The sequence below is a fragment of the Gobio gobio genome (genome assembly GCF_949357685.1).
Source record: "Gobio gobio genome assembly, chromosome: 16".
Taxonomy (NCBI): Eukaryota; Metazoa; Chordata; class Actinopteri; order Cypriniformes; family Gobionidae; genus Gobio; species Gobio gobio.
This window is the reverse complement of record NC_137109.1, coordinates 29,151,691-29,179,350: the sequence shown is the minus strand read 5'-3', so window position 1 is coordinate 29,179,350 and position 27,660 is coordinate 29,151,691. Positions and strand designations below refer to the sequence as shown.

The 27,660-nt window shown below is 37.9% G+C and overlaps 1 protein-coding gene across 1 annotated transcript; it reads left to right on the top strand.

The window, feature by feature from the left end:
- The first annotated feature begins 920 nt into the window (after positions 1 to 920).
- gpc3 (glypican 3) lies at positions 921 to 27,660 on the top strand. The gene is made up of 2 exons (XM_079839167.1): positions 921 to 1,119; positions 24,231 to 27,660. The coding sequence occupies exons 1-2, from the start codon at positions 924 to 926 to the stop codon at positions 24,407 to 24,409; spliced, it is 375 nt and encodes a 124-aa protein (XP_079695293.1). The 5' UTR covers positions 921 to 923; the 3' UTR covers positions 24,410 to 27,660.

Here is a 27,660-nt window from a genome sequence, read left to right as displayed (position 1 = left end):
ACCATTTAAGCTCAAGTCACTTTTTTAAAATGGTCCTGCAGAGTGACAAAAACTTTTTAATAGTATAAATATCCCTTGTAGTTTTTCAAATAATGTAAAGTCATATCAGCTTGATTATTTTGCATAATTTTTATAAAATATATCACAAAATGCTGTTTAAAATAGTTGTTGTTGAAGTCATCTTAGGACATGCTGTGCTCTAAAAGAATAGTCAATTACCACTTAAATTCAAAATCATATATATATATTTTTTTTTTTTTTTGTCATTTGTTCTGCTATGAAGATATTTTGGCTTTTGTCTTCTACCGTAATCTCTCAGATATACTCCAAATCTATCCAGTAAATAACTAGTTTCCCTCCAGATGTCAGCCATTTTACTCAGTATGCTGAAATCACAGTGAAATCACAGTTGGCTTTTTAGTAATTTCACCATGACTTTGTTTGGCAGTTTTCATCTGCAGTGTGATTGTGATCTGAGCACAAATCAAACCTATAATCTCATACTGATATATGATACATGTTCTAGAGCAGGGATTTCCAAAGTTTTTTTCTCAACCGAATCTCTTTAATCTAAACTATTTACTTGAAATACCCCTTGAGATTTTAAGTTAATATTGCTATAATTTCACACATTTTCATGATGATGGTTCTCTAATTTGGTTAATGGTCACATGACATGCAGGTAAACTAAGAAAATATGGAATCTTTTAAAATATATCTAATAAGAGTTTTATTTTAATTAGCTTTTCAACTTGCGAACCCCCTGGGGTTTGCAAACCCCAATTTGAGAAACCCTGTCCTAGAGCAGTAGCAGTCGAAAGCTTTTATACCATATAATGCTATAATGTTCAGTCATCAAGGTGTTTTATTCTGTTTTTCCACCATTCTCAATGCTAATGGTCTTTTCTCTGTAGCTTTTACGCATGGTGACGTTGCCTGAAAAGCGATGGAGGGCTCGACCAGGAGGGGGCACTGCAAGAAGAGACCCAGCCGGAAAAGGCCAAACAGACGAGGATGAGGAGGGTCTAGAAAGTGGGGACTGCGATGATGAAGATGAGTGTACTGGTGTTTCAGGACTCGGGCCACCTCCGAGACGCAAACGCCTGCGTATCTTTGCAGGTCAGTGATATAGCACTCACTCTAACTCAATGGCATGAGTTTTTAATCTGTGCTACTGTACATTATATCGGCTAACGTTTGTTAAAGTTGACAGGGCTCAACACTAAGGATTTTTTCTACTGGCCGGTCGGGGTAATGGTTCAGTTTTCACTGGCCTCTCCATGAAAAAATAAATAAATAAAAGTTATTGTTTTCATTGTTTTTGAACCATTTAATCATGTATTCTAATAAATAAGGTTATGACACCAACATTTGAGATATTAGTGAGATTTCAGAATTCTCAGCTACAACTATTAGCCTACAATCAAATGTAAAATAATGCATAGTCTTCACTGTATAAATTAAATATAGATTAATCCATATTAAAGTTGCAAAAGTTATTCAGTCTAAAGCAAATTTTCTTCTTTGTCCTTTGTTGTTTGATAAGCATTAAAAACACAGACAGTAGCAGGTTTATTAGACTGCTGTCACTTTAACACATAAAGCGTGGATTCAGTATTCTGATACACATGCGTTTTCTTCTCATCTGTTTGAGTTGACTATGTTTACTAGAATACTCTCCAAGAGCCCCATTTAAGCACAAGAAGAAGACATGAAAGAGAACTCAATTTGTTATTTGCACGCTGTCTGAGAGGCAGCTTTCTGTGCGAGCGTTTTCGGTGTGTTTACACAAAACTGTCTCAGACAGAAATTGGCAAGACTTAAAAACACATGCAAATGATAACTTTTGTGACGATGCAAAACTGGCCCGATTGGGACAGTGACAGTTCCGTCAACATCAATAATTTATCATGCTGGCCCCGGGCCATCGGGCAGTCCTTATTGTCGAGGCCTGGTTCCTTCAACTTCACAGGTTACAGGTAGCCGTCTGTTATCAGTGACCCCATGACCCAATCATTGTCCAAGGGAACAAACAGGGTACATGGGAGATGTTCCCTTTGATGCAAAACAAAGCACAAAAGAACCAACAAACCATGTTAGTGCAAAGAAACTAAACAGAGGAAAAGAATAACAGTAGAGGGGCAGGAACAAGGAGTTTGATACTGACTGACAAAGCCGGACCAGCTGAGCAAACACAACAGAGGGAGTTGTCGTACTGGTCGTGTTGTTGTGGCAGAGATTTGGGCTCTTTGGGTAGTGCCGCCAGGGGCCCAGGGTTAGACTTAGAATCCCACATATAAAGTACATGTGGAAGGACAGGATAACACATATCAGCACTCAAATTCACACAGAGGAAGTGAACCGGTGATAAAACGTCCAGCATCGAGCACTGAGGTTTGAATGCTCTCTGAACTGTGAGCCGGTGGTGTTTGTGTGCGCGTCCTCCCTCCCTCTCACAGAAGATTTACTGCTTTAATTATTAAGAATGAAGAGAATGTGTTTTGGGCGCTGGGATGAACAGTTGGCGATATATCTTTCCTCTCTTGGAATTTTATATCCCTCTCCTCTCTCCAGCCCTCTCTCATTCTCTGTTTGTTTGTGTGTGTGTGTTAGGGCAGTGGTTTGCGACATAAGAATGGATCACAGTTCTGATAGTTCTGATAGTCCTGACAGCGGGGCAAAGCAATGCTAAATGCAACCAAACAATCAATCATGCAGGTTAGGACATTTACAAGAGAGGAGAAATCACTTCTGTTGTTGATGTCAAAGGCTGTGCTTGCCAGAAATCTGTCTGGTGTTTTGGCATATGTTAATAAATCACTTGGCAATATGGCTAAAGCTAATACAGTATTTTTAGGCCTATGTTTGTTATAAGTGTTAAGGTCCATTGTCTCTTGTCAATAGTGGATTCCTGTTGAATTTACTAGATTTCACCAGCAAAAATTTGCCAAAAAACATAAATGTTACTTGGTTTACACAGAATGTGTTTTTGCATTCCCCTAAACATAAGCGGACAAAATCTTGTTGCTTTTTCCGCATCTTGCGCATGAGCACCGCTTTTTAAGACATTCAGATTCATTTAAACATGAAATGGAATCAGAGGAGATAGCAAACTATAGTCATGCCGATTATTTAAAAAGAAAAACAGCTAATTCTGCTTCTCTGCAGTTACAAATGTATTTTCTATTCAGTTAAAATTATGTTCATAATTGTACATTTTGTTGTGCCTATAAAGTTTCATGTTTTTGTGCAATATTTGACCAATATACTTGCTCAAGTCTTTAAATATGTCTGTTTGTTTTAGTATAGACCTTTAGGCCTCTGATGAAACAGGTACATAGATAACAGCAGATAGGCAGAAAGCTGATGACCCAGTAAAACATGCTTCAGCTCTGCAGTCTTTTCATCCCATTTTTGTCGTTTAGGGAGGGGTCAGAATGCCAAAGGTTAGGGTTAGGCAGGTTCACTAATGGAAGTCCTGTCTGTGCCTGGTGCGCTGAGATGGACGACGTAGATCTGGTTTCTCAAAAGCTCTGCGAAAGAGACACGGCTTCGGCACTGTGCAGGGGTCTGGGGAACGTGACGGGCAGAACAACAACTAGGTGCAGACAGGCCGCAGCTTGGGCCCAGACCCCCCGTAAATCAAAGCTGTCAGCTGGCCAGTAATTTTGAGGATGTTCTGAGTGATCCGGATTGATTGATAAATCGTCATCTGGGCAGAGATTCCAGGCCTAAGCACCCCCCAGGACTGCCCTCAACCCCCATACCGACCCATGCATTCCAGGCCAGCAGAGCTATTCCAGGATACGGGCTGTGTGTGTCGTGTGCACACACCCTGAGATACACACAGCCAGCGCTGAGGTCGTGTCATCTGCTTCACCACACTCACTTTAATGTCAGCCGCCCCGTTTGGACAAGATAATGTGTCCAACAGAGCAGTCAAGCGCTAATCAAACGAGCTGTTGTCACATATTAAATTATATTTTATGGGAAAGAGTTTGTATAAAGTTACGTTAGTTGTTCAAAACTAAATTATATTGATGTCAATATTATTTAAACTATTAAATAATGTTTAATGTCATGTGATCTCGATATGGTTACGTTACTGATATGACATTGTCTCATGTGAACAAACACGACTTGGTGGCGCTCAAGCACAAAACGGTCTTGCCGAGCACGCATTGATACGACGAAGAAGTAGTAAGTAGACTAAGAAGAAGATGAGCTGCTATTGCTTTTTGCCAGTTAGTAAAAAGTGTGTGTGAATGGTTTTGGCCATAGACATAATATGTCTATGGTTTTGGCAAGCATGTAAATACTGTCTCTCTTCTTCTTCTGTGTGACAACAAGCGAGTGTCAGAAGCACGTAAAGTGCCGCAGCACCACCTTGTGTACCGGGAGCGCATCTACTGAATGTGCACATTCATTCGGCGCATCGCCAGTAGAAATCGCTTGGGTGTGAACACTCAAGACGCGCCGAAAAACGCTGGCGATAAGCGCACAATATTCGTTCCGGTGTGTACAGGCCTTTAGTCCTGTGTCAAATTTACTTTTTTAGTTTTTATCATATTTAGTCAACCTTTTCCTGTTTTTGATTAGTCAAGTTTTAGTCAACTAACCCCCGGTTTCACAGGCAAGGCTTAACCCATAAACGCTTACCTCAGGCCCAGGACGTAATTCACTACCCTCTTCCTCATTCATTTTTTAAAGTTAGACATCAACCTTCTTAGCATTCCTCAATCAATTCATTATACACAACATAACAAGAAAAAAAAGATTGTTTTCCCATTCATTTTTTGTAAAAACTGTATAGGGTCACCAACGACCCGAGGTGTGTAACAGTGTAAGTATATTTTTTCTGCACATTCATAATTGAATCTTTGATGACAAGGTAGCAATGTCTGATACACAATGATGAAGTGACGTTTCACTCATAGTTTCCGTAGGCAGAAAACAAAAGAATAGGAAGTATCATCAGCAAAACTTGAAATTTACTGCAGAGCAAGTACTGAACGCAATCCAATCTGATCACCATCTGTCACTTGATGGTGGATCTGGTGAAGAAGCTGTCAGCAATCAAAATATTGATTTTGAATATGCTAAAAATTATCGTTTTGAGAATATGCTTGAGATCGCAAACTGAACTCTTCCAAGCTCCAAAAGGTAACAAAATATGCTTTACTTTATTCTTTGTAATTGTTACTCTAATATCTGGAGAGTTTATATTATCGCGACAGGTAGAGATCCATCTGGTTAAATATAGATCCGGGTTGCTAAAGATCCGAATATTTAATAATGATTGGCGAAACATTCATGCATTTAAGGGTTAAGCTAGTCTCAGACTAAACTGCATGTTTGAGCTGTTTTAACTGAAAGCAACTTTCACTGACATATCTTGCCATTGTCTTGACCAAGTAAGGATTTTTTCTAATGCACATTTATAAAAATTACTTAAATGTCCTAATTGAACTAAGGCCTAATTCTGGCTTAATCTAAACCCTGTCTGTGAATTCGGGTATGTCTGGGCATTTTAGTCTAGTTTTAGTCAATACATTTTCGTCATGCTGCATAATGGTTAAATTGATAATAACATTGGGTTTTCGTCAACAATATTGCATGTTGATATAGTCACAGTTATCGTTTAATGACCTTATTGCCGTCTCGTCATCGTCTTAGTCATGGGAAAAAAAGCTTGTCGATAAACATTTTTCACCATAGTTTTCGTTAATTAACACTCTGGTTTCAAGTATGATATACGGTATATGCAACAGTTCTATAAACAAGACATTATTAAGGAATAGCTGGCCAGTTATTATGTTTATTTTTTCGCTGCCAACATAAATAGTAAAAAGCAGGGTCAAGCATTGTCACAGAACACAGAAACTGAAGCGCCACGAACACAAACAGAGTGATACAAAGTGAAACCTCCCAATCCTTCACAATATGGTTCAATTTGTTAACATCAGTTCATGCAGTTGGTATCATAAGCTAACAATAAACAGTGTTAGTTCGTTTCTACTTACATACTAGTAAATTTTGTTATCTTTTTAAAGGGGTCATGAACTGGCTTTTAACATTTTTTTATACTGTTGTCTGAGGTCAACTTATTGCGTTCGTGTGGTTTTTACATTCAAAAACATCATAATGAATAAGTAATAGGCTATTTTCTGCCCTGGATTTGAGGCTCTCTCAAGACACGCTCAGTTTTGATGGGCGTCCCACACTGAAGACTTGGAAGTAAACGCCCACGGCTAGGATTGGATAAGATTAGCATATTTAATGAGCTTCTGCTCCCTCTGTCAGTGAAAGCGTGTGGCATTATGAACATAGGTGCAATGTCTTCCTCACGTGAGCTGGATATTCATTAAAAATAAAGTTCATCCATGCACTCATAATATTGGAATCCGAATGAAGCTTATGTGGTATGTTTACTGCTTAGAAATTTGATGCTGTTTAGCTCTATTTTGCTCTTAGCTGTCATGTTAGTGGCACGAGTCGGTGGGCGGGGCTACAGAAGCAGGTGTTGTTCTTCTTCTGTTGAGGCGGTGCTTCACTACACTCTCACGTCATAGCCAGGCACATTCTGAAATCAATCGTTTGCTGGGCCTGGTGTCAATAAAAGCTTTTCCTTGATTAACAAGGAAGTTTTCAGCTCTGAAACGTACAGGATATTCTTATATTACCATGACCTTTTATATATCAAAAGCTCAAGGGAAAGTTTATTTCTCAATTTATGTGTAAATGTACATGAATGGATTATGAACGAACATGAATTAACTGAACAAAATATAAACAGTATATTTATAAATTAACATTAACCTAGGTTAATAAATTATTCAAATAAATAAATACATAAATTGAATTATTATAAAATAATTATCATTAAAAATTAATGTAATAATTAAATGGAACAAATGGAACCTTATTGTAAAGTGTTAATGTTCAAAGAAATATCAGTATTCTTGAAATGGTGCTTGGCTAATCAAATAAGGGGAATGGATTTCATTTTTAATTTACAAAATGTATTAGATGAGCAGAATTGAGAACTGTTGTGTGTTGGGGTGATTCTGTGAAAGATAAACCAGTCATAGATCTGCTCTCTCTGTCTCATCGCTTTTAGTTTTAGGAACAGCACGCCTGCACTAAGCCAAACCATAAACCTCATGCCCAGCTGTCATCACTGCTTTTCATTCTTCATGAGCTTCCGCCCCATTCTATCACACTTTCTCATCTTTTTCTTCATCAAGACCCTGAATGATCACCCCATTTTGTGTTTCCAGTTAGTTTTAAACAATGTATCTCATTCAGCCTATCAGTTGCAAGTGCTTTGCTGCTTTCCCTACATTTCCCACCCTCTCTGCGCTCCTTGGTTCCCTTCTTGTTTTATCAAGGAGGATCCCAGGAGGAGTTGATGAATGTGGCTATCACCGAAAGGCCAAACCCCTGGAGTCGGGGGATTTTCGAGAGGGCCGGTCGAAGTGCGCTGGGCTCCGCAGCCTTGACCACTCCGCCGCACAGCATGGGTCCTGTCAAAAGAGCTCTTGTTATTTTCCAGTGCTCAGCAGACGTTTGGTCACTGTAAGTGCTGAGGAGCATTTTTTCTTTGAAGCTCTTTGGCCCTTTATCAGCAGGCGAGGGTTAGCAAAATACAATGTGGAAATATGCCTGTAATGTGAAACATGCAGCTCGCTGTGAGAGCCTGGGCAGGGCCCGAGTCTCAGGTCTGCTACAGATTTACTTAAGATATGGAGAGAGTAAGAGGGATGGAGAGGAGAGGAAATTTTGTGATGGATGGTGTGAATTTGTGAGACGAAACGACAGGCACAAGCATTCAAACCCAAGCACACGGAGCATACACTACTCTTGCAGCATAAATAGTTTCATCCTTCCTCTGATCTTGAGGCTGGAATGCTAACAGGCTCCATGTGTCACCTCTGACCTCTAGCACCTGATAGGTGAGGAGAAAAGCACACGTTTTCCATTACGGAACATTACAGCACATGCATTCTGCAGCCGCTCTGTGCCACGGCCGTAAACAAGCTGCATATGAGGCTGGCCTGCCAAGTGTTAGTAGAATGCGCTGTGTGTGTATGTACCTGGTATTCCCTACATTATAGGGACAACATTTTCCCACAAGGATAGTAATACCAGTTGTTTCTGGTCCAGTGAGGAAAACAGCTTATAAATCATACAAAATTAAGCATTTTGAAAATGTAAAAATGCAGAACGTTTTCTGTGAGGGTTATGTCTAGGGGTAGGGTTAAGGGACAGTTTGTACAGTATAAAAATCATTATATATATGGAAAGTCCCCATAAAACATAGACACGTACACGTGTGTGTGTGTTCATGTTTTTCTATCCCGGTGGGGACTTCAACCTGAATGCACACTGACTCCTGGGGACTCATGTTACAGTTTTTTTGAAGATGTAAAATGCAGAAAGTTTTGTATGGTGGGTAGGTTTAGGGGTAGGGTTAGTGTAAGGGGATAGAATATACAGTTTGTACAGTATAAAAATATTTGTACAGTATAAAAATATTATGGAGAGTCCTCACAAAGATAGGGAACCAGATGTGTGTGTGTGTTAGGGATTGTGTGTGTTTATGTGAGGAAGTATACATTTATTGGAGTGTGTGCGTGAGTGGGTGGGTTTAATTAGCTCTGCTTCGAGTAGAAATGTATCCGTAGAAGCTAGTTAAATATGACAAAGCCTCCCTTTGGGGACATTTTGGGAACATGAAAAAAAAAAAAAGATTCATAAATGTTTTTGGTAATTTATTACAGTTTAATTTTTGTTTCAGTTTGTCTCTGAGTTAGACTTTCATGAACTTCATAATGAACTTTTTTTAAAGCATTTAATAATCTTGGATAATAAGAATTTATAAATATACCTTTGTTCAGTTTTAATTCATATTTGTTCCTAATATATTATCGCTAATTTTTACAACTTAGTTACATACTAAAATTAGTTAACATTAATGTCCGAACCCCGACACTGAACCGAAACCAAACAAGACCAAAGTGAGAGAACCCTTATAATTTACAAATACATTAATAAAATCAAAAGATGTATCTGTTTATATCATTTAATGGAACTGAGCTAAAATGAACAAACATTGAACAGTGTTTTTAATTAACGTTAATGAAGATTAATAAATACTGTAACAAATTGCTGTAACTAATGGGACCATATTGTAATGTGTAACGAAAAACAGTAATATGATTTAATCTGCATTATTAAAATGTTATTTTACTTTACTTAATTATAACACTATCAATTTCTACAACTTTTTCATTCTTTTTTTATTTTAAGTTTTTAGGGATAGAGTGTGGGTTTGAGTTAGTCTGCAATATTTATGTTTATGTAAGAACATCATACGTCTATGGTACGTCCTCATTCAGATAAGTGAACAGTGTGAATGTGCGTGTGTTCTTGTATGGGAGTTTGTGTGCAGGTATGAGAATGCATGTCCATGTTTGTGTATGTAAGGGCATATTCACTGGTGTTTGGACTGCAGATGTTTGGCTGCAGTGGCCCGGGTGCTTGGAGCTATAGACAACACAGATGTCGGCTCAGTGTAATGTGGAAATCAACCTGAAACACACCTGGAAATGAATAGGGCAAAATGTTCAGGAAATGAGCAAGAGTAAAGTCATTTCTCTGTTATCTTTAGCTTCCCTTAATATATGGTGAATGTCAACCCAGGAAGACCAAAACCCAGACAATAAGACTGAGAATGTTTGAAGACATGAAATTTGCTATTAACTTCCTGAAATAATTTGTTTAACGTCTTTGTTCAGCCCTGTTCTGTAGAGATTATGCTGAGTAATTTAATCGGATAGACTGAAAAAAGCTTTTATTCACACGGCCGTTCAAAAGTTTTTGAAAGAAGCCTCTTTTGCTCATAATTTTTTTGTTCAAAAACACAATCTAGCCTAGAAATCTAGACGCACCCTAGCGGCAGCAAATCTAATTTGCAGCCAGGGAAGTCTAGCAACTCTCCGTTGGCTTGCAAGCTGGAAAAACCAAACTCTAGTCAGGCCTATCACATTGTGTATAGAGTCGGTGGGCGGGCTTAACATAATGACGGCAGAGCTGCGGCGGTTCCGCGTGCTACTCGTAAACAAAGAAGCTGGCGAACAGCGGTCTTTCGAATCGGCTTAGGCCGCAACTCTGGAAGACTTATTGTTAAGCTTTTCTTTGAGAAAAGAACAAAGAACGGCACTGAAGTCATTCTTAAGAAAGGAAGATGTGTTTGGAGTTTTGCCGACCAGATACGGCGAAAGTTTAATCTATCAACTAGCTCCCCTTCACCTTCTTCGTAGCTCTGATTGGTTGTAGCGCTATCCTATTGCGTGCAGAGGGAATTTGAAAGACAACCGTTTATCCCGCCCCTCGGATTGAGCCCTGACAATGGTGTGTTCCCAGACCCAACATCTAGATGGGGCTTGTCAGGCTAAGGAAAAACTGAAAAAAAAGCTGAATTTTCAGCATCATTACTCCAGGTGTCACATGATTCTTCAGAAATCAGTCTAAGATTCTGATTTTCTGCTCAAGAAATATTTCATATTGTATCAATGTTGAAAACAGGTGTGCTGCTTAATACTTTTGTGGAAACCGTGATGCGTTTTTCCAGGATTCCTTGATTATTAGAAAGTTCAAAACAGCATTTATTTGAAATATAAACTTTATTAATGTCTTTTATTTATTATAAATATCTTTGTAATTTTTTTTTAATCAAATGTGTTCTTGCTGATCCCAAACTTTTAAACAGATGATAGTTATCTTTGTTTTTTTAAGGATATGTTTTCTAGCATTTTCTAACATCCTAATGAAGTTTAAGGAGCACTTCCTGCTTCTATTTCTTTTCTCTTTTTGACTTTAATTGTTTTGCAATAAGTATATCTTTATAAATTGTTTATATCTTTAGCTCTTTGAGCATCCAACTCTAGTACAACCCAAAATGAAAAATCTGTCATCATTTATTCACCCTTAGGGCATTTCCAACCCATATGGCTCATTTTGCAAATTATGAAGAATGTACCAGAGGAAATGGATGGGCACTGGAGTGATCAAGCTTCAAAATAAATTCAAAGATGTTAAGAATTCTCACCTAACAACAGAAAATGGTCAAATCTCACCACTTATGACCTGTAGAGTTAGATTAGGGCTCATCCAAGGCTGTTTGTAAAACGAGATGAGATGAGAAAAGTGAGACCAGTAAACGGAAAGAGAGCAGATGGTGTTTTTTTCCCCTCTTTGAGAAAGGAGCAATGGCACCATCGCATCTGCAAATAATCCTGATCACAGAGAGAGGAAGTTTGCCATGAGAAACAGCCCAATGGATCTGGCTCCTTCTACAAGGGGTCCTTATTTCTTCCTCTGTATATAAACAACAATCCCTCCCCACACACACACACACTCAACCATATGCACTTAACAGATAACCACATACACAGAGAAATAATGATACCTAACCAGCATTTGTGTAAACAGTGCCTGACTCAATATGCACAGGAGCTAGATGGATTACATCTACAGTCATTCCCATTGTGGAAGGCTTAACATGGTGGCTGGGAGTTTATGGCGTCTCACCAAACATTGTTGTATGCGGTAGGCTGGTTTCAAACACTAACAAAGGTGATGTCACATTAAAGGAAAATGATAGTAAGGGAAGCTCAACAGTTGTGTTATGACAAAAAATAATAGACCAATTAGGATCAAATTTCACACAGAGAACACCTTTTTTCTCCTTCCAGTTCATTTTTGTGCCTGAAAGTTTCCAAAAGAAGTGTTTGTTTGTGTGAAGGTTTTATTTACATTAGCAGGACATCCAGAATTGATTCCAGACATCTTTCTGCGTCATGTCTGTCCATCACCCCAAAGCCTGGAAACACAAACTGTGTCTCACCTACTGTGGTTCATTCGTAAGCCAGGAGGAACAGAAAAAGCCGTGAGGTGGCATTTGACGTTTATTAGGGATTTATTTAGTGACATTAATTTCTGTTCAGTGCATTTATTAGCAGTTCATGAAAAATAGTTACAAAACATCACCATAGTAAACCTAGTTTCTACAAAAAAAACATAGTTAGTGACAAGAGTCGCTGTAAAGTGTAACAGTCAGGTTCTGGAAATAAAAATCCCATTCACTTACTCCAAAGAGAAAATGTGTAATAATAATATACACTGTAAAAAAGTTGCTAACTTAATTTTTTAAGTACAATCAACTTGGATGTTTAAGTCATTTCAGCTTAAATAAATTAAACTTACTTTAGTAAATGAGTTAAATCTTGTATAACATGAAAAAGTTGAACATTGCTTAACTTATTTTGATGAGTTAAAGCAATGTAAAAACATATGTCATAACTTATTGATCATTTAATTTTTTACTGTGAAATACTTACTGCTGTAGAAATGAACAACACCACAGGAGCTCAGCAGAAAACAAGTATTCAACTTTAGTATTGCAAAAGACATAAATCAAATCAGTCTCCAAACTTATTTGTTAATAATTTGTCAATAATAAATGTCCATAAATCAATAGTTTTATATTGTATTATTGTTTTTTTCACAATGCATCATGGGTGGTGTAGTTCATTGCCTTATAAAGAAAGTTTCTCAGATTTTCAAATATTTATCTGTTTCAGATGTATGTTTGTAATGTTATGATTCACCTCAGAAATGGTTGGTTTGGTTTATAGTTTAGAAATCTTTTTTTTAATCCTTATAGAAAAATTTAATGGGAAAAATACTTCCAGAAACAAGACTGAAAAAGTGGGGAAGTTTTGGGGAAAGTTACTTTGAAAAGTAATGCATTACAATATTGCGTTACTCCCTTAAAAAGTAACTAAATGCATTCATTTGTTACATTTTAAGAAAAGTAATGTGTTACATTATTTTTGTGTTACTTTTTCTCGAGTGGGCTGGGCTTGTTTTTTTGTTTTTTTTTGTGGAAAATGTAAAGACCCTTTCACACCAAAATGTTAATAAAAAGCCTCAGGATGAAGGAAATGCGAATTCACATGTGCTCAAACAAACCTTTCAGCTGTGCTGCCATTCTGGATAATGGTCCGCAGGAGAAAAATGTTGAACACTTTCACCAATAAAAACTAAAAATATAAAGTAATTTTTGCTTATGGTTTAACTGAATCATCGAAGGTCAGCAGCAAGACACTGGTCAATAAAGTGAGATTAAGTGCATAAAAAAATGTTTTATTTAAAATATTTAATTATTGAAGGTTTGCATAGTATTCAGATTTTTCATTTGACTGATATTATTCAGTTTGAGGAATACTGAATCTTTTTTGTGCAAGTGAGATTAGTAAATGCCTGCTCACTTTATTCTAAAACTACAATAACCCTCATGTTTACACACGCCTCAGCACTTACGGTTTTTCTCAACATTGGGACAAGAGAGCGGTCAGTCAATAAATGGGAAAACAAAGTAACTTGCATTACTTATTTGAAAAAGTAACTCAGATATTTTGTTGTGAATTTTAAAAGTTACTTAGTTACTTGAAAAAGTAATCTGATTACATCAAGTAACCTGTAATGTGTAACCCCAACACTGACAGTGACTGTTGCGCTCATACTTGTGGTACGGGCATGAATGATACCTGAATTAATGTGGCTTGTTGAAGAAAGCAAATGCAAATCCCTAGCAAGCACATAGCTACGCCCTAAAAACCACCCACAACACGGCAGCATCATGATGCCACGCTTTGCCGTGCAAGCACCACATGCTTTTCTTGGTATCAGCCATCACGATAAACAAAACAAAATGACAGAATGACTACACAGAGTATCCCATGTTAATTCCTTATTAACTGACAGATAACATGGTGTATCAGGTTCTGCTGGTCCATTTTTTTAAAATCTCAGTCAGCATGTTTGCCTCCTTCTGGCATTAACGATAGCTGGAGCATTTATAAGCATTTCTGAACAGTGAGTTCATGCCATAAACTCAACTCATTGAACTGACCTTTTCATGGTGATTTCTTATGGTGAGAAAGCAACTGGGCCTTCACCATACCACAGGAAATGATATTCCCACTGTGGTAAGAGCTGGGTCTGAATCAGTTTTATCCCTCTTTGTTTTGTGTCCATTTCTGAACTTTAGAAGCTAAAAATATATTTGAGTAAATCTAATCATGAGCAGAGTTAGTGAGAGGAGCCATATAGCTGACACCAATGCCCTCGCTCACACTGGGCTGTGCTAATTAATATGTGTTGACTTGAATTTGCCTCACAATGGCGCCCTTTGAAGGAATTGATAGGGAATGCTGACATTAGGACGGTCCACAGAGGAAAAGAATCGGTTATCTTCAAACGAACAATTTTATACTGTGACTGTTCTTGCTAAAGAAGGAGTTTACCCTCTTTCTCTGCTTCACCTCCCACAAACTGTTTTCTACCTTTTGACTAAGTTTGTTTTTAAATATTAGTCTCTTATGCTCACTATGACTGCATGTATTTGCTCAAAAATACAGTAAAAACAGTAATGTTGTGAAATAATATTACAGTTTAAAGTAACTGTTTTCTATTTAAATATATTTTAAAAGATGAATTTTAGGCATCATTACTCCAGCCTTCAGTAAATATTATATTATCAGTATTTTTATTATATTTATATTTAGATATTATCAGTAAATATTTTGTGGAAACCATTTTTTCATGATGAATAGAAAATTCAAAATTATTTGAAATATAAATATTTTGGTAACATAAATGTCTTCACTGTCACTTTTGATTAATTTATTGAATCATTGCTGAATAAAAGTATATGTTAATGTCTTTAAAAAAAAAATCTTGAATGGTAGACAGTAGTTTGTCTCAGTGTTTTCCCTCATACAATAAAAGTTAGTCACCAAAATGGTTTGGTTCCCCCAAAAAATATCTTCTTTTGTGTTCCCATAAGAAAGACAACATGAGGTATGAGATAAATGATAATAGAATTTTCCTTTCTGGGTGAAAGTTAATTGTTTCAAACCAATTCTGTAATAATCCAACCAAAAATACACAAATGACTGAACAAATAAACTGTTGGGAAAATATAAGCATACACATTCTGATTGGTTGTCTTACATGTCAGTCAGAGGACCCCTTCCTATCAATATCCCAAGCATATCTGAAGCAGGTACAAAATAATCATTCCCGCTACTTGCTATTGTGCTCAGTGTGCAGTAGCGGCGTCTCTGTGTGTCGTAGTTGTGTCTGGATGGCTTTAGCTGCGTTCTGTAACTGTGTCTGGGCCTCCTCATGGTTGGCTAGTTTTTCTTGGCTCTAGCTGCTGGCTGCCTGCTGGAGTGGGCCTGTGGTCAGGGTGATGGGTGTGGAGACATATGCTTACATTCCTCCCTCTGTCCTCACCAGAACCAGCAGCAGCATCAGCCAGAGACACTGTGCTGCATATGAGCATAGAGTGTGTTCACTGAGTGTCTTGCATTTGTTGAGATAGAGGTGTAGAAGGTACTGAAATAATATGTTTTATTTATGACATACACTACTACCTTTATTTTTTTTAAAGAAGTCTCTTTTGCTTACAAATTATGCATTTATTTGATCAAAATACAGTGAAAATATAATTTATTCAATTGATGGCAAAGCTGTTTTTTTCAGCATCATTACGTCAGTCTTCAGTGTCACATGATCATTCAGAAATCATTCTGATATGCTGATTTGCTGCTCAAGAATCATATCTTATTATTATCAATGTTGAAAAAACGTTGTGCTGCTTAATATATATTTTTTTTTGTGGAAACTGCGATCAGGATTCTTTGATGAATAGAAAGATCAAAAGAACAGCATTCATTTAAAATAGAAATGTTTTGTAACATTATAAATGTCTCGTCACTTTTGTCCTTGTTGAATAAAAGGATTATTATTATTCATTTTAATCTTACTGACCCCAAACTTTTGAACTGTGCTGTATATTTCTGCTTTTGGCAATAAAATCAGTTTTATGCCCATTGAGTGTAACCCTAGAGCAATATTTTGGGTTGGGCAATAAGAGTCTGTTTGCTTTGTATCTTAATGTCTGTCGGGAAAGGATATTGATATGAAACATTTGGAAATGAAAATGTCTCATTTGACACCTGCACAGCACAAAATGTGCTTTATTGGTTCCAGGCAGTGCATCTAAATCACCATAACCGCTCATAAAAGCCAAGTCAGTTGCACAGTCTAATGATATTTTGTGATTTATAATAAAGTGGCTTTACTGCTATAAAAATAAAAAGATATCTGGGAAGATTAGTGATCAGATGGCTGTGTCTTGTCTGATATCTAAGGACATTAATGCTGAAGGAATGCTCTATCACATTTTTGTCGTTCTGTGTGTTTTCATAACCCCGGCTTCACAAATGTAGCAGCAATGTAAAGCGGTATTGCCCACTTTCATAAGGAGCACCTGTGTTTGGAGACTGACATTCCATGTACTTATCTAGTCCTGAGGAACACCTGTAAGGCGGATGGGAGCTCCAGAATAAACATAGCAACTGTATGTCCAGGTGGAGTGGAGGTCTGTCTGGGAGTTGGCAGAGATCCCATGCTCTGTGATGAACTGCATTTCAAAACTTTTTGAGTCTCTCTAAAGAGCTATTAGATTTTGATGAATGTTCTGCATGGAGACTGTATACATTGTTAACTATGTAGGCCAGACTGATGAGAGGCATATTTTCTTTTTGTGAGTATTTCACTTTTTTATTCATCAGAACCATAACTCTGAGCATAGTACATGTGTACACTTCAGTGCCAAATGATCTCTTAGTTTAAAATGTAGTTATATATCCTCCTGGGACCCAGGAATAGACTTTCGTCCACTGTAGTGGACATGATATTTTAGTGAATTTCTCTGACATCATACATGTCACAGTTTTAGTCTGGATGTCCTGTAAAGAGCACATTCGAGGCTTTGCAGAGAGACCAAGGGCCCTATCTTGCACCCAGCGCAATTGACTTTGTACACCGACGCATGTGTCATTCCTATTTTGCACCCGCGCAAAGCGCGCTTTTCCCTCCACAGAAGCACGTCGCTAAACTAGTGAATGAACTTGCGCTACCTGGGCGGTTCAGCGCAAAAAAGGAGGCGTGTTCCGGCGCAAACAATCCCTGGTGCTATTTTGCTGTTCCATTAAACAATTGCGCCACTGACCAGAAAAAACCTAGTCTAAAGTCAGTGGCGCGTTGCGCGTTGTTCATTATGCTATTTTAATGGCGCATGCTTGACCATAATGTATAGCGTGCACAACGCGCATACACTTTGCTCATGTAACCTACACAGATGCAACAGTTATTTTTGCAAATCATAAATTGTTACACTAAAAAAATATTAACACATGAGATGACGGAAATCATTGTGGTGTGCCACGAAGATGTGAAAAAATAGGCATAAATCTAGCTTACAAATGATTCAGGCTAATTGTAATAATTAAGGATAAAACCTGTTTGCCCAATAGTGGCAAGACATATATGTATATAAGGACATCTGACAAATTGGTTTGTCCGTCAAGAACCAGGAAAAAAAATCGACTGAAAAACTGAAAAAACTGAAAGACATAAAAAAAAAGAAGACTGTGAAATCACCTTTACCATAATGTACAACATTACAACTTCACTTCTCTGTCTTTCACTGCTCTTACAAGCACATCAGTCTCCTCGGCTGTGAACCGCTCCTGGCCTGCGCCTGGTAAATACGCCATAATAATAGCAATCCATAATGGAACTTGCGCACCTGCTTTTAAAGGGAATGTTGGATGACGCTCTGATTGGTTTATTCACGTTACGCCCAAACCACACCTATGAATAATGAAGCTCCTTCAGACCAACCCATTTTAGATTTGCGCCGGGCGCAAGAGCCATTTATCCCGCCGGGAAAATAGCAACAGCGCCGAGACCCGCCCACAAAGTTACTTGCGCTTCGCGCTTTGACACTTGCGTTTCAGATCGTTAAAATAGGGCCCCAAATGTTTGGAGGTTTCACCAGGACAACAACTTCTTCTTGGTCTTTAAAAACGGCTGACATTCATGTTTAGCAGTCTTATGGAAATATGATAATATTTTGTCATTAGAATTTAAATTTGATTAATTTTCTAATTGTTGGTTATAAATCAACATCTCAGGAAAATGTTATGGGGTTTCTAATCAAAATACGACTTAATGTTACAGAACATGGCATTGGTTTCATAAATGTAGTGGATGCCAGAACTTAAATCATGTTTATAAGGCATTTTGGAGACACACCAAGTGAATAGGGAAATAAATTACATATCAATATTCCTATGAAATATTAGATATTATTATGAAAATGTTGCCAAATTGTTTCTCCCATTATTACACTTCTATTTTCATTACATGTTGCTCCAAGAACACATTAATATGCAAATTAGATGCAGTGTATAGATACATTGCATTGAATGGGACAATCCAAGTATGGCCATTTTACCCACATATTGCACACATAAAATGGTATATCAATGCAGTCCGTTATATCTTTCATACCATAGTTCAGAATCATAAATCCTTAGGATCAAAAAAAAATCCTGAAACCTAAAAATGGATACATGTCATTTCATGTTTTAAACAAATGTAACAATAAATAAATAAAATAAAACTAAACAAATAACTTTCCTCAACAAACCATGTGATTTTCTTTCTGTATTCCTATTGAACTTTCTATTCATCAATAGAATCCTGAAAAACAAATATTATGGTTTCCACAAATATATTAAGCAGCACAACTGTTTTCAACCTTGATAATAATACGAAATGGTTCTTGAGCAGCAACAGAGCAGGCAATTTTGCTTTTAAAAGACGTCTAATAGCCGTCCAAACACAGCCCTGACATCTAGGCTAAAACAGGGCAAAATTTAGGCTGTCAGTGAAAATTTAATAGACGTCTAACCATATGTAAACATGTAAAAGAAAGGAAACCAAACACCTTGTAATCACTGTTGACTTTGCTTACATGATGGAATATTATACATCTCGTGAGTTATTTTGGAGAGAAAAAAACGTTATGTAACCAAATTCAAGGTTATTTTGGCTAGAAGTGGGTTACTCATAGCCGGACTATATCGGGTCTATAGTTAACCGAGACGGTGAATGCTTGCTGGGAAATCATCATATTAGAATGATTTCTGAAGGATCATGTGACACTGAGGACTGCAGTAATTATGCTAAAAATACACTTTACCATTGCTTTACCATCACAGGAGTAAATTACATTTTAAAATATAAAAGAGTTATTTTATATTTGTAATTAAAAGTTTTTACTCTATTTTGAGTGGTAGTGTAGATGACCACAATGCTGTAAACTAAAATTCACAAAACCCTTTTAATGTCAAAAGGTCTCTAAAATGTAAGGTTAAGTTGTTGAAATCTCTATCCCCAAGAATGAGCTGTAGTGTGCGCCCTAATAAGAATGCTCCTCACGGTTTGATTGTCAAAGATTGTCCTCTTGAGTTTAGGAGAGCAAAGCATATAGTGTGAGGCCCTTAAACACCCTCATCGCCTCTCTTTAAACACTAAGAGCTTATAAATCTTCTTTAACCAGGTCTTGAAGCAAACTAGTCCTCTAAAGCAGCCAGCCTATTCTTACTATGGAGGGCTGCAATAAACATTAGAAACTTGTTTCTGTGTTTCTGTTTGCTGTGCCTGTGATGTACTGCGCTACGGGGATTGAGCTGGTCCAAACCCACCATTACCAATCAATGGCTGACTGTTGACCTCTGACCCGTGTCGTAACTGGAGCTCGTAACTCTGTGATAAAGCCAGTCTGAGCTCTGCCTGCATGGTGGAGGAGAGCCCTGGAGACTGATACTGCTGAAAATTGATAGCCTTGGCGAGCCTTAGTGCTATTGGTCAGACTATCTCATGCTCATTCGTTGTCGGTAGGATTTTCTATTTTCTATATTTAGCATGCCAGCCTTCACATATCCATCCAACTAATTGCCATTGTGTGTATATCAGATCCAAAACAAGTGTCAACTGGACCATCAACCATTCTGTGGATCCCGCCACTCACATTATTATTCACAAGCGTTCATGGCTCATTATAACAGGATATTATTAGTCACAATGTGAAGTTGGGTTATACACGGTTTGCACTCTGTGTCATTTCTTTTGGCTGCGGCAGCCATACTCCCACCCCTCTTATTTTTATGAACATTTGGGGTTTTACTCAGTGACTCACACCTCTCCGTACTTATACAGCAAACAATAACACACACACACGATTCACTTTCCTGCCTATGCACACGACACCTCGTCTGATTTAGGGTGTAGTGTATATAAAAGCTGTATTGAATTACACTTCTGCTTTAATTGGACTAGTGGTACAGTGTGCCGCTGTCACAATGAAAAATCAGCCTTTCAGAGTCCGCGGAATGTCTAACCGCTGGCTTGTCAGTGGACGGAGGGAAAGAAAAAGTTAATTGTTCTCTGGCGCGCGTTCAAGCTCTGTCGTAATTGCACAAAAATCTCGTGGAGGTTTCAGCGTCGAGGCTTTATTTATTTGCCTCCTTCCTCTGTTTTAAAGTCGACTGTGCTGAAATGGGCCCCCGGGCATCCAGGGGACCCCCTGAGAGAGGGCCTCCATCTTTTTTCCTGCTCTCAGCCTGGTTCTCACTGGCTGGCATGCTGAGTTCAGGGTCTAGAATTAATTAAGCTGCATGCCTTCCTGTTGATCCCACCACTACGCAGCCGCTGGCCCAAATGGTGGACTTCCTCGCTATGGGGTTAAATTCCCCCCAAACGAAGGAGGCAACGTGAAGATGCTGGCGTAGAGGGTATTAAATATGGCATTTGATCTTAGTAGATGAGATTGAACAGGTCAATGTTGAGGTTAGCACTACATGACAAACACAGACTGCGTTTGTCATGTTCGATTATTGTGCGTTTACATCTGTATACATATAAGGGGATAAAACACTCTCCCCCTATATATTCATATTATTGGCAATTCTATTACAAAATGATATTAAATATATATATATGAACAACTTCAACATATACAAATATTTGAAAGAAGTGTATTAAAAGTTCAGTAAGCGATTTCTGAGAAACACTTTTGAAAGTGGATCGGACCGGGCACCACAACACACTTAGGCCGCGTGTCCACCAAAGCGTTTTTTCACGGGGCTGGCTGGCGTATTCAATTGTTTTCAATGGTAGCGCCGCGTTTTTAGAATGCCATGAGCGTAACGAGGCGCTGAGTGAGCATTTCACGCTTAAGCGCTGAGCGCTCAGCGTTTTTTACTGGTCGCCGAGAGTTGAAGAATGTTCAACTTTGAGCAAAACGCAGCGCTTATCACTGTCACTTTTCACCCAGCCGTCCAATCACAGTGGAGGAGGGGCGGGACAAATACAACATCAACCAACCGCTACATTCTGCTTGTACAACATCAACAGATGAAAACAAGCAGCATAATAACGGAACAAAATCATTTAAAACAAGAGCCAGAGCAAATACTTTACATTGTATCAGCATTTTTATATAGAATCAATACAGAAACAAACTATCTGTGAAATTAGATACTGGTAACACTTCCGCGGATATATTCCGTATCATAACAAGCAAAGAGTCTCAACTGAAAAAAATGCTACGCTGCCAAAACGCTCTCAAGCGCCCACAGCAAGACATTTTCAGCCTTAGCTAATCAGCAGGGGGGTTGAAAGAGAAATGGCTGAGAGACATTACAAAAGAGAAAAAGTCAGAACAACTAAAACATTGGTTTTGCTAAGTTTCATGCAACAAAGATATGCAGTTGTTGTAATGTTAGCTTTAGTAATAGGACAGTTTTGAGTATTCTTGTTTGTCAGAAGCTGGTAAGCTGCTGGTGACTAAAGCCAGGGACACGCTAAAACGCCGGGCTGTTTTTGAGCGTCAGCCAATTTGAGTGAAATGTTTAACTGAAAAATGAATGTGAATTTGAGAATGTCTCAGGTTTTTGTTTGACCCCTTTTATTTTTTGTAACGGCAGCAGCACTCAAGTTGACATGAACTCTACGGGTTTGTGTAAAACTTGATAATCACGTTCACCAGCATGATTTGAAAATGATCCTAAGAGCAACATGAACTCCTTGATAACATCTGACCATTTGCATCCAGTCACATGACCAATGTCACAAATGTACTTGTTTGATTAGTGACCTTGTAAGTCTTTTCTTATTCGGTTTATGTCTATTTTACATTTACATTTTTACAAAATTCGAAAACCTTGTTTATTTGCAGGTTTAAAACCTAGTTTTCTGTGTATATTGCCTATATGGTTTATTTATGACAGATGGAGAGCAGGAATTTGAGATATGTGCTACATAAGCATGTGTGTATATATATTTCATAGCTCGTCTGTGTGTGTGTTAAACGAATAAGATTCTCCTCAGCTTAGAGGGACACTTCACAGGGGACACATAGCTGGCGTGCCTCTCCATACTTGATATCCTCTTTCCTTTTTCATAATTTTCACCTCATAGTTCTGTCTCCCTCATGGCTGACATCCCAGACACTACACCTCATCTGTAGATGCTGAGATAAATGAAAATATATTTTAGTTTCTTTAGTGAAGAAAAAGATAAAAATGGTGGTTAAATGGTTTTAAAATGGAATGTTTCTCACTGGTAAGACGACATAACAAAACTAATGACTAGTTATTAGAGAATGGAAGTAGCTATTTTTCCTGACTGAGTAAGCACACGTACCAAGATGACTGGAAAGGTTCATGTTATAATCATGGGGTACAAACACGAAAAAAGAGCAGATTCACATGCATTCCATCATAAATGTCGCAAAAATATCTACTGAACATTTTGGTGACATTTTGCTGTAAAAATGACTTTTTCCAGAAAACACACATAAAATAGTAGGAAAGTGAATTGTAAAGAATTTAATTATTTGATTCTCTAAAAAGAACTGCCTTATTAGATTAATTCATTCCGGAATCAGGTTGTGCTGCATCGGTTTGATTCACTCAAAAGAACTGACTCATCAGAGTAGTTCATTCAGGAATTGAACTACACAGATTGTCCAGAATGTATTTGATTCAGTAAAAAAGAACCAAATCATTAATTGTCATTTGTTCAGGAATCAGACTAAACTTGGTTTGTGCTGCATGCGTTTGCTTTACTAAAAAGAACAGACTAATTAAAGGGTTAGTTCACCCAAAAATGAAAATTCTGTCATTAATTACTTACCCTCATGTCGTTCGACACCCGTAAGACCTCCGTTCATCTTCGGAACACAAATTAAGATATTTTAGTTTAAATCCGATGGCTCAGAAAGGCCTCCATTGGCACAATGCACTGTATACTCTCAAGACCCATAAAAGGTACTAAAGACGTCGTTACAAAGTCCATCTCACTACAGTGGTTCTACAATAACTTTATGAAGAGACGAGAATAGTTTTTGTGCGCAAAAAAAAACTAAATAACGACTTATACAGTGATGACCGATTTAAAAACAATGCATCATGAAGCTTGGAAGCGTTATGAATCAGTGAGTCGATTCAGCGGTTTGGATCGTCAAAGTCACGTGATTTCAGCAGTTTGGCGGTTTGACACGCGATCCGAATCATGATTCGACTCGCTGATTCATAGCGCTTCGAAGCTTCATGATACAGTGTTTTGAAATCGGTTATCACTTTGTAAATCAGACTTTGTAACGACATCTTTAGTACCTTTTATGGGTCTTGAAAGTGTAAAGTGCATTGTGCCAATGGAGGCCTTTCTGAGCCATCGGATTTCAACTAAAATATCTTCATTTGTGTTCCGAAGATGAACGGAGGTCTGACGGGTGTCGAACGACATGAGGGTAAGTAATTAATGACAGAATTTTCATTTTTGGGTGAACTAAACCTTTAAGGTCATTCGTTCAGGAATTGGACTACACTGATTGTTCGTAATGTGTTTGATTCAGTTAATAGACCAAACTAGTCATTTGTTCAGGAATCAGCTTACACTAGTTGCACTGTATGTGTTTGCATAACTTAAAAGAATATACTCAGTAGAGTCATTCGTTCAGCAACCGGACAACACTGATTGTCCAGAATGTGTTTGATTCGCTAAAACGAACTGACTCATTAGAGTCATTCCTTATATGGGACATTTTTAAGTACTCTGAAGCCATATAATAGCTTTATTTGACAAATATTAATGAATGTAATTATTATGGCACTCAATCAGGTGTTGAAAATGTTCTGTATATCCATCCATTTTTTTCTCTCTCTCCTTCTAAGATTTGGCAGACAACTTGGCAATTGATGACTTGACGCTTCATGAGTTACTCCTGACTCCCAGACTGGCTAAAGACGCACACGGCGGAGCTTCTGTACCTGGAGCAGCACGGGCGGCATACGTTCCTAGTGCAACCATCATCTTTACCACCATCATCCTCATAACATTGGGTCTTCAGTGATGAATCCATCTTCAAACCCATTTAATCAGAAACGATATTGATGCCCATGTGTACATAAAGCTCCATGATTTTGGCCAAGGACAAGAACCTCTCCTCTTCTCAGCCTCAAGTCTTCTTTTTATATATGTTGTGTGGACCTGAGGATTTCAGTATCATCTACCACACTCAGATTATGAACTCATTCTTCTACACTACAGCATGAAGAGCATTACTTATACATACAAGAATCATGTTCTTTCCCTCCATGCTCGTATGACACACAACAGCCATGTGTTTTACATTGAGCATCGCCTCCCCTTTGCTATACACATGCAGTTTTACACAAAGGCCAAAGCCTTCTGGAGGAAAAGGAGCTAAATCGCTTTCGAAAAGACAAAGAGGCTCAGCTTTTGTGAGTGAATGGGCACACTTAAAGAGAAGGAAGCGTGACTGACAGAGTCTGAGAACACGTACAACCGCTCTAGTGGCGCATACTGTCTCTCATACATACATTGCAGCGAGCTTCTCCTCTGCCACTCATTTCCTGTGCAGTAAATGACCCTTGGAGTGGAGGACATCAAGGCATCGGCATGTCGTTGTGAAACCCTCTCCTTACAGCGTGACACAGCTGTACTTCATTTACAAAAAAATGCTTTAAACTGTTTTATTAGAATGCTGACTTTCCTTTTTCAGAAATTGTGGTATTTTATAATCTCTCTTTGATTTCGTCTCTCATTATCTCTCTTCCTTTTTCTTCCATTTCCTCTATTCTTGCATTATAACCGCGTGATTAAAGCGCTCTCTTAAACGGACACCCTCGACACTTCCTGTTGTTTCTTTTCCTCCCTCCTTTCACAGGTCACCGCAGCATTTGCATTCTAGGAAAGATGCGGCATGTTGATGGCTTGATGGATCTGGACATCTTCATATACAAAGGGCTAAAGCTTTCATTTTAGATCAAAATGGGAAACCTATGGACCCTGTTTTCCTTTCATAACCTGTGACGTAATTCTTTACTGATCTCTGTGCCATGCTTAAAGGCATGTCATCATCTGTTAAGTGTGAAGAAGTGTTTCAAACAAACTGAAAGAATCAGCCTCATTGTGTTAGACCCCCACAAATTGGAATGATACACAATTTTTTAGACCTTAATCAATTTTTATTTTACTAGATTACGAAACGTAATTTTTTTTCCCCTTTTGTATATTATTTCAAAGCACCTAAACAAAATAATTTAAAAGGTGAAGTGTTTATTTATTTGTTGTTTGTCTGTTTTTTTGTTTGTTTGTGTGTGTGTGTGTATCCTTTCCCATTTTCCCAGACAACTATCCAAATCCATTTGTAGTTTGACTTTTCATAAACACTTCAACTTCTGATTCAACCAGCGATTTGAGTTTAGGGCAGAACTATCTGTTTGTTCAAAGGATTTTGGGAACATGTTTTTTTTTGTTTTGACAATTCAAAAATGTCACATTTCACCTTCAATACCATATGGTACCATATGGTTTCAAACCTGTATAAATTTCTTTATTCTGCCCCACACAGATTAAGATATTTGGAAGATATTTACAAACATTCTTCCTTCGTGTACAGCAGAACAATGACATTTCTACAGGTTTGGAACAACTTGAAGGTAAATGGGTTAATTTTTGGGTTAATTATCCCTTTAAAAGCCAATATTCCTAGTGTTGAATTACCCCTTTAAATATCAGAAACCTGAAATTCAATGCTTATAAAGCAAAGGGGTTTTTTTTGTTGCAGGATTGAGTATGTATCACTATATTCCATAATTCAACCTTCCCTGCTGAAACGTTCTCCTCAAGTTTAGTTTTGTAGCAGACAAAACATGTTTTCTTGTAATACTTTTCTGCATTTTTCAAAATCAATTCTTTGTTTTGGGTTAATGAGATGCCCCAGACCACTCATCACTACCAATCTTTACAGTGAGATTGGTGTTTTCTTTCAGGTGAATACAGTGTTTTACAAGTCACAACGTTGGTCGCATTTGACCATGAAATCTTTTCACACATTACAACTCGGTCAATATTATGCTTCTTGCCAGGCTGCAGTTATTCTTTTATGTGATTCTTTAGGAGTAATGAGATCTTTTGTGCCCCCCTCCCCAACAGGCCAGTGATACGCAGAGCTCTTGATATGGTTGACTGGTGCACCTTCACTGGCCTCTCTGTAGCTTCACTCACAGAGTCTTTTTGCGGCATGGTTTAATTTAGCCATCACCTAAATCAATTGTGCCAACAATGCCAGCTGGGACATCCAGACACTTGGATAATATTTTGTGCCTATTTCCTAATTCAAACATTTGTTTTCCTTAAGCTCAAATGTACTCTTTTGTCTTCATTTTCACAGCTGATCCACAGCCCTAGATAATGATATCGCTTAACTGTGGGGTTTTATCCAGAAAATGGTGGTTATTTTAATGAGTCACAGGTAGAGGCCAACTGTAAGGTAATCATTTCCTGGTTGCAGCAATTGTTTTACATCTGTGTAAACGTAGAACTTCTTTTTATTTGAGCTTTCCGTTTATTTCACATTATATGAAATAAATAAAATTTGAGTTTATGTGCTTACAAATTAAAATACCACAATTTTATGACCGTCGGTCAAGGGTCCTTTGCAAGACACTGGATATTTACAGTGAAATGCCTTATGTAAATTTGTAAAAGTAATATAAACACTAGGCTGCAAGAAGGCATAATACTTTCAGTTTGAAAAAAAAACTTTAAAAGCAAACTATGGCCTGAACTACGGATTGATATACAAAAATCTCAGTTTACAGTAATTGAAACAAATAGCTTGTTGTCATACAGTATGTATTAAATGAAGGGTGTGCTTTTGCCAGTAATGGAATGTGTTGAGTGCCGTAATTAAACTCTGAATTCTGCAATACTGTTTATACTGGTACTGATTGCACAGTGGGGGTGCATTCAGGGGCCATTTGGCACATTTGAGTACTTGAGCATGGCTTGAGCCGTTCAATAACCAGAGCGGCGGGGGAGGGGGGTAAAATGGAGCCCTTCATTCACTCCAGGGTACAGTTACTCAGACCTTATATTTGAGGAGAAACTGTCCTGCCTCTACCTGCTCTTCTGGGAAACCCAGTGTACAGAATGTTTGATGGTCAATACTGCTTTTCAAAGGTCAAAACTGAACATTCACAGTACAAATACTGTTTATTTGTGACAATAAAGTACATGTGTTATCATTTTAAAATTTCCATGTAAATGATAATCAAATAAAAATGTTAAAGTTGC